This window comes from Bos taurus, chromosome 29, assembly GCF_002263795.3.
Source record: "Bos taurus isolate L1 Dominette 01449 registration number 42190680 breed Hereford chromosome 29, ARS-UCD2.0, whole genome shotgun sequence".
NCBI classification, from domain to species: domain Eukaryota; kingdom Metazoa; phylum Chordata; class Mammalia; order Artiodactyla; family Bovidae; genus Bos; species Bos taurus.
In genome coordinates, this window is record NC_037356.1 from 43,815,723 (window position 1) to 43,828,909 (window position 13,187).

At 63.2% G+C, this 13,187-nt stretch overlaps 1 protein-coding gene across 4 annotated transcripts; it reads left to right on the forward strand.

The window, feature by feature from the left end:
• The first annotated feature begins 656 nt into the window (after positions 1-656).
• On the forward strand, positions 657-12,365 carry SIPA1 (signal-induced proliferation-associated 1). 4 transcript variants are annotated; one of them, XM_059882822.1, is made up of 16 exons: positions 657-962; positions 3,112-3,883; positions 4,466-4,593; positions 4,680-4,856; positions 6,990-7,164; positions 7,855-7,958; positions 8,186-8,343; positions 8,430-9,039; positions 9,324-9,598; positions 10,617-10,835; positions 10,938-11,049; positions 11,144-11,252; positions 11,349-11,450; positions 11,559-11,613; positions 11,801-11,879; positions 11,984-12,365. In XM_059882822.1, the coding sequence occupies exons 2-16, from the start codon at positions 3,208-3,210 to the stop codon at positions 12,128-12,130; spliced, it is 3,126 nt and encodes a 1,041-aa protein (XP_059738805.1). In that variant the 5' UTR covers positions 657-962; positions 3,112-3,207; the 3' UTR covers positions 12,131-12,365. The 4 variants fall into 4 exon arrangements, with proteins under 4 accessions (XP_059738805.1, XP_005227087.1, XP_059738803.1 ...); XM_005227030.5 differs by having other exon boundaries at positions 657-726; XM_059882820.1 differs by lacking the exon at positions 657-962 and adding an exon at positions 2,707-2,823.
• Positions 12,366-13,187: the final 822 nt, after the last annotated feature.

Below are 13,187 nucleotides of genomic sequence, written 5' to 3' on the forward strand. Positions count from 1 at the left end.
ATGAGCAGAGAGGGATGAAGGATGTGGGGCTGGGCTCTGAGGTCAAGGTTAGACCAGGGTGGGACTCAAGTAGGACTGGATCCTCGTTGCCACAAGCCTGTTCCCTTTTTAAACTTTGACCTTAAGTGTGCAGTTCTGTTTCTCATGCCAAAACGTTCAAAGATTTCTAGCTCCAATGGCAGGTTCCTGCAATTATCAGTCTGACCCTTGCCAGAGCCTTTCTCTGAGCCTCAGTTTCTCCAGTTGTAAATAAGAGATGACACCTAAGGGCTTTTAAGAATACACGAGACTGCGTGTGTAGAGCAGCGCTTACAAGTACTCATGAATAGTGGCATTTTCTGAGCACTTGGTCTCTGTGCCCAGGCTGCAGCCCAACACTAGGCGTCCCGGTCTAGCCCCCAAGTTGGTTTGGAAGGCCGGTACACTTGTTCCGGTTTCTCGGCCAAGGGCTGGAAGCCCCACAGTTAAACAGCTTGCCGGGCCGGGCCTGGCCTGGCTCAGGGCAGGCGCTCCGCCTGCGCTCCGCGCTGACCGCGGCCAGGCCTCGAGTCCCCTCCCGAGGCGCTTCCCGCCGCGGAGGACTCCCGGGCCGGCCCCGCCCCTCCTCCCGGCCCCGCCCCCGGCGTGGCCCCGCCCCCCAGGCGGAGCCGGCGCCTGGAGCCGCCGCTGGAGAGCAGGCAGCGGGACCCCAGCGCCGGAGGACGCGGCCCGGCGGGAGCCCCAGAGGTACTGGCGGGAGCGGGGGAGCGGCGGCACTGTGTCGGGCGGGACAGGGGAGGAGGTGGCCTGCCGGTCAGCCAGGGTGGTGTGTGGGTGGTAGAGAGTCCTCGCGGAGTTCGCCGCCTGCACCCTCCCCACCTCCCGCTGGGCTCTAGTCCCGAGTCAGCACGTCCAGTCCCCTGCCTCTGACTGGTGCCGCCCCCACCTCCTTTGCGTGGACAGCCCGGCCCGGCCTGTGGCGGGTGAGTGAGTGGATGCGGCGGTTACCGGTTCCTCTCAGAGGAGCTGGCGACTGTCCGACTGCCTGCTGGCTGTGTGCTGGCTGTGTGCCGGGCTCCCCCTGTTCTGGGGCTCCCCTTCTCCCGGGGCGGCCTCCGACCCAGCTTTTGCACACCGCCCCCCAGTCCCGCGCCTGGCCTGGGAGGAAACATCTGTCGCGCCCCCTGGCAGTAGAAATGGGGTCATGACCTCCAGATGTGCTGGGAAGCGTCCAGAGCCTCCTCCTGGGGCAGCCAGGCCTTCCGGATCTGTGGGAGCGGGCCGGCCCCCTCCTCGCCAGTGACACAGGCCGCAAGGAATGTCCTGGCCTCAATGGACCCTGTGTGAAGCTGCTGGGTGGGGGGCAGAGCCCAAGAACACCCCTCAAGGCAGGGCCAGAGCCCAGCCAGCGCTGGGCCAGAGCAAGAAGCAGCCCCCAGCTGTTCACACAGATACACAGAGCTCGACCTGCACGGAGCAGGAGCCTGCACAGACCCCTGCCTCGTGTCCCCTCCCACCCCATCACACACACTTCACACACACACACCACAGCCCAGGCCCCAGAGCTTGGCCCATGGAGCCAGGGCCTGCATCTGCCACCATACGCTTAACACATGGCCAGCTTCGCTCATTTGCCTTTGCTTGCAATCTCCTGGCAGGGTTGGGAAGGGACAGGAAGGGTTAATTAACCCCATTTTGGAGATGAGAGAACAGAGGTTCAGGGTCAGTGTCAAGAACTTTGTCCTAGAAGAAGCTAAGGGAGGAGGTACTCTGAGCTCTTGGAGGCCTGCCCTTGCTTGGTTCTAGAGCTCTAGCTGAGGGGTACAGAGCGTGTGCCCCCCCCCCAGCCCAGCCCCAGGCAGCCCTAGCTGACGCATGAAAACCCGCCAGCAGGTGCCTGCACCCCGAGTGGGTCACCCACAGCCCTGCCCCAGCCACCCACTCCATCCTGGGTTCATCTGAGGGTGGCCGCCTCACGTGCTCACACCACCCTTTCTTTACACCTGCCCCTGGTCTCGACACGTTTCCGCACTTAGCAGGTCCCTGGGGCCTTCGGTGTCTCACTCATACATCCTGTGAGAACTCAAGCCTTAGCCCAGCCCCCACCTGCCCCACACCTACTCACACAGAGCTCGGAGTGGGGAAGTACAGCATCGCTTAGGCCCTGCAGACTGACAGGCCCAGGTTCAGATCCTAGCTGATACAGAGTTGCTCTGGGCAAGAGCAGTCCCTTATGGGGACCTCGGTTTGATTGTCATGTGGGGCTCAGAATGCCCTGTCAGCCTCAATGTGGCCAGGTAGGCTGAAGTCCCCATAGGTCCCAGTTCCAGCAGAGGGGCCTGGTCACCAAGACTCCCTCCCTTCCCCCCAGGCAGGGCCACAGAAGCCTGCAGGAGGGTGAGCCCAGACCTGTCCTTCAGGTTAGGGTGACCGAGGTCCCATGACTGAGCTGGTGTGACCCCAGCACCTTCCTCAGGATGTGGGGCCGGGCAGGGGGCTGGGCCCAGAGCTGGGGCCACTTCCTGCACTGAAGGAAGTCCTCCTGCTGTCCCTGCTGACCTGCCACTGCCCCCTGGGAACCCCTTCGTCCTTGAGGTATCGAGGCATTGAGGGCCACGGCATTGAGACCCAGCCGCTGGGTGCTTAGTTCCTCTGGGATCCTGGAGGAAGTGGGAGGAGCAGGGAGGAAGGTCTCTGGGGACAGGACGTCCTCCCTTTGTCAAGTGGGCAGGACCCAGACACTAGTGGCCCCATGGGTTTCCCGTCCCAGCGGAGACAAATCATCTGTCTGGTTGGGCCACGTCTTGGTGGGGACCCTCACCCTGGGCCCAGATCACAGCCAAGGTGTGTGAGTGGGAGCTGGGGACGCCTGGCGGCCCCAGGGCGGCCCGGGGCTCCCAGACCCTCAGGGCCAAGGTAGCCACAGCCCAGCCCCTGGCCCTGCCCTGCGCTGAGCTGGAGGAGGGGGCTGAAACCTCAGCCCCAGGCAGACGAGGAAGTGGCCAGGAAAGCGGAAGCGGCTTTGATGGTCGCGGAGGGGGCCGGAAGCCAACCCGCGTGGGGAGGACCAGGCTGGGGGCTGGGTTCCTGTTTTCTCCCCAGGCCCCTCTCAGCAGCCCACTCTTCCCTCAGGGCAGGAACCGGCCTGCCGGCTGGGCACCAACCACCCGCGCCCGCCAATGCGGCCCGGCACCCGGAGAGCCAGGTCCCCAGGTCCGAGGCGCGCCCATGTGGGCCGGCGGCGGCGTGGGGAGCCCTCGGCGGGGCCCGGCCCCTGCGCCCACCGATGACCTCTTCGCCCGCAAGCTGCGCCAGCCGGCCCGGCCCCCGCTGACGCCGCACACCTTCGAGCCCAGGCCGACCCGGGGCCCGCTCGTGCGCAGCGGCAGCGATGCAGGCGAGGCCCGGCCCCCGACGCCGGCCAGCCCTCGTGCCCGCGCCCACAGCCACGAGGAGGCCAGCCGCCCCGCCGCGCCCCCGGCCCGGTTCTTCTCCGACCCGCTGGCACTACTGGGGCTGCCGGCGGAGGAGCCGGAGCCTGAGTTCCCGCCGGTGCCTGAGCCCCGCTGCTTCGCCCACTACGACGTGCAGAGCCTGCTCTTTGACTGGTCTCCGAGGCCCCGGGGACCGGGGGCGCAGGCGGAGGCCAGCTCTGGGACCCCCGCCGCGGCTCAGGACCAGACTGCTAGCTCGGACTTGCTGCTCGAGGCGCCTGGCTTTGTGAGCGAGCTCGGGGGCGAAGGCGAGCTGGGCCTGGGGGGACCAGTGTCTCCACCTGTGCCCCCGTCACTGCCCAACGCGGCCGTGTCCGTCTTGGAGGAGCCGCAGAACCGAACCTCCGCCTACAGCCTGGAGCACGCAGACCTCGGCGCCGGCTACTACCGCAAGTACTTCTATGGCAAAGGTAAGGGTCAGCTGCAGCGCGCTGTCCTTTCTGTCGAGTCCCTGGCTATGTAAAGCGTCAGGCTCTGGCTCTGGGTCAAGGCTGCCCAGCTGTAACCACCTCCTTGCAGCCAAGCCAGGCCTCCCCTCACACCCAGACATGTTCCTCTGCCTCTGTTGGGTTCATCGTACTCCTCTGGGCTGGGGAGGGATTTCCTAGGGCTGTTGCTGGGAGCTGAAATCTGAACCCCTGCACCTGGGCACTTTGTCATCATCAGTGTTCACACGGGAGAGCCCCGGATATTCTGGGGAAGAATATGGGCATGCTGGGCAAGGCCATGCAGGATCTATCTAGGCTTTGGAGCAGGGAGGCATGGCCCTCTGGATCCGGGGCGAGATATACTGGCAAGGCTTAGGGCCCAAGCATATAATAGGTGCGGACAGGAGTCAAGGTTTGGCTTGGTAAAAGGTGGGCGGGGCTGAGGAGGGGATGATCTGAGCTAGTGTGATGGGACCTGGGAGGGGGACTTGGTGATGGGTGTGGTTGAGCGAGTGTGGGACTGCTGAGGGGTGAGGCTGGTCATCTGCCTCCTGCTCCTGGCAGAACACCAGAACTTCTTTGGCCTGGATGAGGCCCTGGGCCCGGTGGCAGTGAGCCTGCGGCGGGAGGAGAAGGACAGCAGCGGAGGGGGCACTCTGCACAGCTACCGCATCATCGTGCGGACCACGCAGGTGGGCCGGGGTCATGGGAGCCAGGCTGCGGACTGCCTCCGGAGCCGCCTGCATGTATCCTGAGTGCCCCTACATCCTGTCCTTAGCTCCGGACCCTCCGAGGCACCATCTCAGAGGACGCGCTGCCACCAGGGCCCCCCCGAGGCCTGTCCCCGAGGAAGCTTCTAGAGCATGTGGCCCCACGGCTGAGCCCCACCTGCCTGCGCCTGGGCTCAGCTTCACCCAAGGTGCCTCGCACGCTGCTCACGCTGGACGAGCAAGTGGTGAGTGGGCAGGGCACTCCTGTCCTAGAGCTAGACCTGGTCTGAACCCAGTCTGCCCAGCTCCCAGCCACCCAGCCTTGACCTCACGCTGGACGAGCAAGTGGTGAGTGGGCAGGGCACACCCTCGTCCTAGAGCTCAACCTAGTCTGAATCAAGTCTGCCCAGCTCCCAGCCACCCGGCCTTGACCCTGATCTTGAGCTGGACAGGGACCCCAGAAGAGCTAGCTTTTCAAAAGGAGGGCATGAGAGGTCATCTGGAACCTTGCCTCTCAAGAACAGCAGCATCCACATCACCTGGGGGCTTGTTAGAAAGGCAGGTTCTGGGTCCTAACCCAGACCTACTGACTCAGGCCCTGCACGTGAAGAGATCCCGAGATAATTCCCATGTGCCTGTCAGCTGAGGAGCACTGTCTGATCGCCACTCCCTCTTCTTGCAAGTCCCTCTCATTCTTTGTCAGTTTGCCCTGCAAGGCCCTGCTGGGTCTCCTGCTAGTTTGGGTTGCTTGCTCCTTCCACTGTGGGCCCACCCAAGCCAGCTGGAAGTCCTTCCCTCCCCTGTGCCAAAAGTTACTACCCACTGGCCCTGACTTTCCTCCTTGGTCATTCAGTCAGTCACTCAACAAACATTTCCTCATCCCTTGGTACCAGGCTCCAGACTGGATGCTGGAGACTTGTCTAGACCAGGTTCTGTCCTCAAGTAGCTCACAGCCAGGTGGGGGAGAGACCCACAGAGAATCATGGATAATGATGAGTAAGATAATAGTGAAAGGGGGATGCTGAGGGCTCTGTGGGGCACCAGTGTGGGGCTGATGACCTTCCTTGGCCAGGAGGTTAGCATCATGGAGGAAATGCAAGAGCTCAAACCAGGAAGGGCAGGCATGTTCTGGGCAGAAGGAACAACGTGGGTGAAGCTTAGAGACTAAGAACTGTTGCATCAGGACCCTGTGGGCAGTTCAGCGTGGCTGGAGTGGGGCTAGTGGGGACAGGGTGGCAAAGGCTGGCCTTTGGTCCCGAGGGCGCTGTGAAGCTGTGGAAGATCTGAGAGGTCAAGCAGCCCTCTGGCTGCAGTGTGGCGGCCGGACTGGAGGCCAGGCTGAAGGCGGTCGCAGTTGTCCAAGCCAGGCCTGGTGGTGACGATGGCAGAGGTGAAGAGGCGGTAGTCCAGGGACAGAGTGGCTGGTGGGGGTATTGAGATTCCCTCCTTCTTGGCCCCTGAGAGTGGTATTTTTGTGGAGCCAGGGACCCTGGAGGATGGGTGGGAGGGAAGAGTCACAGGGAGGAGGTGAGGTGCCAGGTGCTAGAAGGACATCCATGCAGCTGCAGCTGGGAAAGGGGCTGCGCTGGAGGCCAAGATGGGGGTGTTGTCCGTGGAGACGGCTGCTTTGGCCACCGAGGGCAAAGAACAGGAGTGGAGAAGAGGCCCAGACACGAAGCGGGTGGTCCCTGGGGTCACAGGCCAAGTGAAGTTCCTGTTGTCCTAAGTGCCAACCAGGGTGAGAGCATGCCAGGGTGAGGCCATGCCTGTGGTTGTTAAGAGGGGCTCGGGGTTTAAAAGTTGGGGTGGAAGTGTGGGGCTCTAGGGGTCAGGAGGGATGAAAGTGGGGACTGTGAGTGTAGACAGGCTTACTGTGAAGAAGGGAGGCAGGAGCTGGAGGGCCCTGGGCTCGTTGGCACGGTGGCAGGGCGCCCTGAGCTGTGCACAGTTAAGCCCAGATGCAAAGGAGCCAGAGGAGCTGGGAGCAGAGGGTGAAAGGTGGTGCGGGGCTCCAGAGGCTGCGGTCGAGGTGCCTAGGACTCCAGGGAGGGGAAGACAGGCTGGCCTTGGGCTAAGGAGGATGACTGTGTGGACGCTGATTGGGATCGAGCACCTTCTGTGCAGGGTCCTTTCCGTGAACCACGTCCTCTGTGGTCCCATGAGAACCAGCCACCTCTCTGTTCCTTCCCACCTTGCCCTCCTCTGCCCTCCTGAGCGCCCGGAGCAGGAGAGACTGAACCCACTTGATAGGGTCATGGTTTAGAGAGAGCAGAGGCAGTCCGATCCCCAAGCCAGTGTCCCGTCCATGCCCCAGGCCCCCCGGGGTGTTGCTGGGAGACGGAGATCTGAGCCTTCCGCCTGTGCCCTCCCCTCTGCAGCTGAGCTTCCAGCGCAAGGTGGGCATCTTGTACTGCCGGGCGGGCCAGGGCTCAGAGGAGGAGATGTACAACAACCAGGAGGCAGGACCCGCCTTCATGCAGTTCCTCACCCTGCTGGGCGACGTGGTGCGGCTCAAAGGCTTTGAGAGCTACCGGGCCCAGCTGGACACCAAAAGTGAGGCCCAGGGGGTCAGGGTGGGGTGGGGTGGGCGGAGACCCGTGCTGAAGGGCAGGCTGCCTTGCCAAGAACTAGCTGCCTGCTCACTTTCCTGTCCCATCTTGTCCTAGGGCTGGGGCCGGGGGTGGAGAGTTCTCCGGGTAGGCTAAGGACGTGCATCGGGGGTTGCGAAGGCTGGGAGGAGGGGCTGGGACTGTCCCCCAAAACCCTGGTGCCCTACTGCTGGAGCTGGGCCATGGGGGTTTGTGGGCACCACCTCCTCCCACCAAACACAGCCCCAGCCCAGCCCCAGCCTGTTGTGTTGGAAAGGTCCCGGGGTTCCTGGGAGGTGACCTCCTGCCTTCCTCTCTCAGCTGCTCCGCACATGCTGGTGCCTAGGCCAACATCTGTCCTCTCCTGGGACATCCGCCCCTGCCTCTCTTAGCAGATCGTTTCTCATTTCTGTCTTCATTCTGTTTCAGCATCCCAACCCCAGGCTGAATCCTGTGGTGGCGGGGAGGGGAAAGGGGAGCAGTCAAGGCTGAGGCCCTTGGAGCCCGTGGCCTAGACCTTGGCTGGTGGTGGGAAGGAGTTGTCCACCTGCTGGCTGGGGAGGACAGAGGCTCCAGCCTGTGGGCAGGGACGGCAGGTCCAAGCCACCCAGATTCCCCTTGCTTTCCCGCGGTGTCCCCAACTCCCCGGCCACAGCGGATTCCACAGGCACGCACTCCCTCTACACCACGTACCAGGACCATGAGATCATGTTCCACGTATCCACGATGCTGCCGTACACCCCCAATAACCAGCAGCAGGTGTGACGGGGGCTCTGGGGAACCAGGGAGGGGTGCTGCGGGGACCTTGGCCTGAGCTCTGCTGACCCCCAGCTTCTCCCTCCCAGCTAGTGTGATTCCCCAAAGACAGACACCCCAGGCCTGCACTGGGGGGCCGGTGGGGGCCACGGGTGCCCAGGCGCTGCCTGGCTTGAATGAGCAGGGACATGGGGAAGCCCTGTTCACATTCCCCTCCTCCTAACCCCCAGCTCCTGCGGAAGCGCCACATCGGCAACGACATCGTGACCATCGTGTTCCAGGAACCGGGCAGCAAGCCCTTCTGCCCCACCACCATCCGCTCACACTTCCAGCACATATTCCTAGTGGTGCGGGCGGAGGCGCCCTGCACTCCGCACACCTCCTACAGGTGGGCATCCCAGGGTTCCAGTTCTGCCAGCGGTGCCTCTTCTTGGACCTTCCTTTTACCCCTGACTACGGCCTCCCTCCCCATAGGGTGGCCGTGAGCCGCACCCAGGACACGCCGGCCTTCGGGCCAGCTCTGCCGCCTGGCGGAGGTCCCTTCGCGGCCAACGCTGACTTCCGGGCCCTCCTGCTGGCCAAGGCGCTCAATGGCGAACAGGCGGCGGGCCACGCACGCCAGTTCCACGCCATGGCCACGCGCACACGCCAGCAGTACCTGCAGGACCTGGCCACCAACGAGGTGACCACCACATCGCTGGACTCTGCGTCGCGCTTTGGCCTGCCTTCCCTGGGCGGGAGACGGCGGGCAGCCCCCCGGGGCCCAGGCGCTGAGCTGCAGGCGGCAGGCGCGCTGGTGTGGGGCGTGCGCGCGGCGCCTGGGGCGCGGGGCGCGGCCGGAGCCGAGGCAGGCAGTTCCGATGGCGCCGAGGTGCCCTGCCTGCTGGGCATCTCGGCCGAGGCGCTGGTGTTGGTGGCGCCGCGCGATGGCCGGGTAGTCTTCAACTGCTCCTGTCGCGACGTGCTGGCCTGGACCTTCTCCGAGCAGCGGCTTGACCTGTACTACGGCCGCGGGGAGGCGATCACGCTGCGGTTCGACGGGCCCCCTGGCCAAGCCGTTGGCGAGGTCGTGGCGCGCCTGCAGGTGAGGCGCGGGATTAAGTTTGGGGCACGGCAGGGAGGAGCCTGCTTTGGGACCCCTCGTTTCCGCCGCCTCTCCTGCGAAAGGGAGAGTCAGAGTGGCGGGGGTACACCCAGTCCGGGAGCCTGGCAGAGCCGGAACTGGGGGTCCCCAAGCCCTCTTCCGCGGGGTGGTTGCTAATGCCCTTCCCTGGGGGTGGGGGTGGGAAAGGGTCCGTGTGACCTGGGACGTCCCGGGGCTGGCGCTGGGGCCGCGCGCAGCGCCGCTCACGCCCCGCCCCGCCCCAGCTGGTGAGTCGGGGCTGCGAGACCCGCGAGCTGGCGCTGCCCCGCGACGGCCAAGGCCGCCTGGGCTTCGAGGTGGACGCCGCCGGCTTCATCACGCACGTGGAGCGCTTCACGTTCGCCGAGACAACGGGGCTGCGGCCTGGGGCGCGCCTGCTGCGCGTGTGCGGCCAGACGGTGCCCAGCCTCGGCCCCGAGGCCGCTGCCCAGCTGCTGCGCTCGGCGCCCAAGGTCTGCGTCACCGTCCTGCCCCCCGACGACAGCGGCCGGCCCCGCAGGTCAGGGTGCCGGGACTCAGGGCGGTGGGAGGACCGGGCAGCTTGGCCACCGCGTTGCTTAGCTTATGCTTACTGTGTCCCACTGGCGACAGGAACCTTGCGTGGAGGCTTTTCCCTTAGAGAACCCCACGTCCCTTATTTAATTTCTCTGAACGGCACGTTCCTTATGGGTAGAAGGAAGCCAACTAAGCACTGTCTTCACTGCGGGAAAGATCGTACTGCAGCCCCGCCTAGCTTTCTCAAAGACACCCTCACACATACTATTGACTGACTACCTGCTACTTTAAAGTAGAGACATGCTGGCTTCTCCTGTAAAGAGAGAGACGGAAAATATTTCAGGTTTTCTGGGCTATCTGGTCCCTGCTGCAGGTGCTCAACTCTCTCACAGGTGCTCAGAAGCATCCACAGATGTCACGTAAATGATGAGTGTGGACTCTGACGTTTGAATTTGATATGACTTTAACATGCCATTGATACATTCTTTTTGTGTTTTTTTTTTCCCTAACCATTTAAGATCGTAAAAACCTATCCTTAGTATTCAGTACTCCAGAAACAGGCACATCTGCTAAAACAGAAGAAAAGCCAAGAGGCTGGATTTGTGCCCAGGCAGTACTTTGTGGATCTCTACGCTGAGTGGTTTTCCCACGTTATTTAAACCTTCACAGCAAGCCAGGAGATCAGTAGAATCATCTCCATTTCGCAGTTGGAGAAGTTGACATACAGAGTGATTTGCTCAGGATACACGCGGGCAGCCCTGTGATTTGAACTGAGGTCCCATCGACAGAGGAGCCTGGTGGGCTACAGCCCATGGGGTCACAAAGAGGCAGACATGACTGAAGTGACTGAGCACACACGCACACACATGCCCGCGGGAACAATGGCCAGCAGCCAGGCAGGCTTCTTTCACTGTTGTTAGGCAGCTGGGCGTGCTCTCCTCCTGGAAGCGAGCCTCCGGCACAGCTGGGAGTGGGGCTGGTGGTGCTGGACACTCCGCCTGACCCCCTCTTCCCCCCTGCAGGAGCTTCTCGGAGCTGTACACACTGTCTCTGCAGGAGCCTAGCCGGCGGGGGGCTGCAGAGCCGGTGCAGGATGAGGCCCCCGCCGAGGCCCTACTGCCCGACACGAAGCAGCTGCTGCAAGTGTGCCTGAATGACAGCGGTGGTCCTCCAGGGCCTGGGGACCTGGTGGAGGAGAGGACCGAGTTCCTGCACAGCCAGAACCCGCCGTCACCCAGCAGGTACCCCCTCGGCCTCCCCTCTCCTGCACCCCAGGAGGCCTCTGCAAGCAGGGGCCACAGGCGGGCACAGCTCCCAGTGCTGAGCCGTCCCTGCCCTCGCAGCTCCCTGTCTGATGAGGCCCCAGTCCTGCCCAACACCACCCCAGACCTCCTCCTCGCCACCACAGCCAAGCCGGCAGCACCCAGTGAGGGTAGGGAGACACCCCTGACTCAGGTGAGCAGAAGCAAGCCTCTGGAGCCCCACAAGCAGGGGTGGGCACAGTGGTCATGATGGGCATCCCCCATCTATACCCACTTCTGCCCCCCAGGATGGGCCAGGCAGCCCCGGTGGCTTTGAGGACAAGGACGAACCGGCCCCCGAGCTGAGGGCCTCCTTTTTGCCACGAACCTTGTCTCTGAGGAACTCTATCAGCAAAAGTGAGTCTGGAGCAAGGGTGGTGTGGGGGTCTAGGAGCAGAGTGGGAGGGGCCTGGCCTGCGCTTCTCTGGCTGAGCCCAGCCTCGCTGCCCACAGTCATGTCTGAGGCGGGCAGCGAGACCCTGGAAGACGAGTGGCAGTCCATCTCGGAGATCGCCTCCACTTGCAACACCATCCTGGAGTCGCTCTCCCGGGAGGGTGAGGCCACCAGGGTGCTCCGGGGGTAGGGGGTGGGAATCAGGGGTGCGGGAACCAGAGTGGGGCTCTCTCCCTTTACGTGCCCGGACGGTCCCTCTGTTCCCACAGGACAGCCCATCCTCGAGAGTGGAGATGCCAAGGGAACTCCGAAGTCTGATGCTGAGTAAGCCTTCCACCGACTTACCCCTCACCCTGTGCCCAGTGTTCATGCCCACGCAGTAGAGGGAAGCTCTGTACACCTGAGTCAGAAGATGGGGGTTGGGCCCCTCTCACACGGGTGGGTCTGGGTACCAGCCCGTGGTGCCGCCCCCCGCCCCGGTCCCCCTGAGTCCTGACTTCCATGTCCCCAGGCCAGAACCCAGCAGCCTGTCCGAGAAGGTCTCTCACCTGGAGTCCATGCTCAGGAAGCTGCAGGACGACCTGCAGAAGGTGACACGGCGGCCGCGGGTCGCGGGGACTCACGGGTGCCCTGGGAGCGGGGCTGGGGGCCCAGCCACCCTGACTCCCGCCTCCCCCCACTCTCGCCCCCGCAGGAGAAGGCAGACAGGGCGGCCCTGGAGGAGGAGGTGCGGAGCCTGCGGCACAACAACCGGCGGCTGCAGGCCGAGTCGGAGAGTGCGGCCACCCGCCTGCTCTTGGCCTCCAAGCAGCTGGGCTCCCTGGCCACCGACCTGGCCTGAGCTGTCAGGCGGGCCTCAGCCTGGCTGCCCATTTGCTGGAACTGCCCGGCTGCTCAGGGCCCCTGGGCTGCACAAACTCCTCAGGAACTCTCCCTGCGCGAGGCGCGTCTTAGCACTGCCCCACTCCCCGGCCCATTATTCGGTGACACAGTTGCCCTCACCCCACCCATTTGTAAATATTCTGTGGAGAAAAGGGGACTTCAGGGAATAAAGAAGCCACTGCTCTTTGTGTCTACACAGGTGTGCACGACGTGATGGGGGAAGGGGTTTTGCTCCCATAGGCTCCGGCCAAGCTCCCGGGACTGGTTAGGGAAGCCCTGGGGACATTGGTTCAGAGTTGGGCTGCCACAAACTGGGGGGTTCTCTGAGGCTAGGCCATTCCTTGTTTTCTGTCCCACAAACATTTATTTGGTCTGTTGGGAAGCAAGTCGCCACACTCTGTACCGATTCTGCTTAACTGTAGGAGCCAGGCCCTTTCCCTGCAACCAAACCCAAGGGGCTGAGATCAGAGGCAGAGAGTGGACCTGCTGGGCAGGGGAGGGAAGGTGCTGGCCATGCCCCCCTTTAAAGGCCCTGACCCCGGTACAGGAAGTCCTCTCCTCTCTGCAGACACTGAGCCCCCAAGCCTGGCACTCCTGTCACCTGGCCAGATCTTGCAGGGCCCAGTTCCAGAGGTAGGAGCTTCTCTGCCTTAGCTGCCTGGGAGATGTTTCCATGTCTCCAACTCACTTTCCTCCTCACCAGCGTCTGACCCCTTGTTCCTCACCAGGCTGGGCTCTTTCCCATGAGTAGCAGGTCCATCAGCGGGTCCAAATTTGGATTGTGTCTAAACTCTTTGTTTTCAGGACCTGAGGCCCAGACAGGGCACTGACTTGCCCAGCATCACATGCCTTGTCCAGCCCTGCTGAGACCCAAGCCACCGACTTAGGCTTTGGCAGGATGAGCCAGGCTATGAGAAACAGGGTTGGGATCAGGAGGAGGTAATGTGAGTTGCAGAGGTTTACTGTCCTGTTCACAAGATAGAGAAGTCAAGGGTATCCTGGGTAGGACCAGTTGG

Excerpts from the sequence above, each read along its gene's own strand:
- SIPA1 (XM_059882822.1), top strand. The coding sequence starts at position 3,208 with ATGTGGGCCGGCGGCGGCGTGGGGAGCCCTCGGCGGGGCCCGGCCCCT. Across the intron at positions 11,253-11,348 it reads GAGGAACTCTATCAGCAAAA|TCATGTCTGAGGCGGGCAGC; the intron begins GTGAGTCTGGAG and ends CGCTGCCCACAG. Across the intron at positions 11,614-11,800 it reads ACTCCGAAGTCTGATGCTGA|GCCAGAACCCAGCAGCCTGT; the intron begins GTAAGCCTTCCA and ends CCATGTCCCCAG.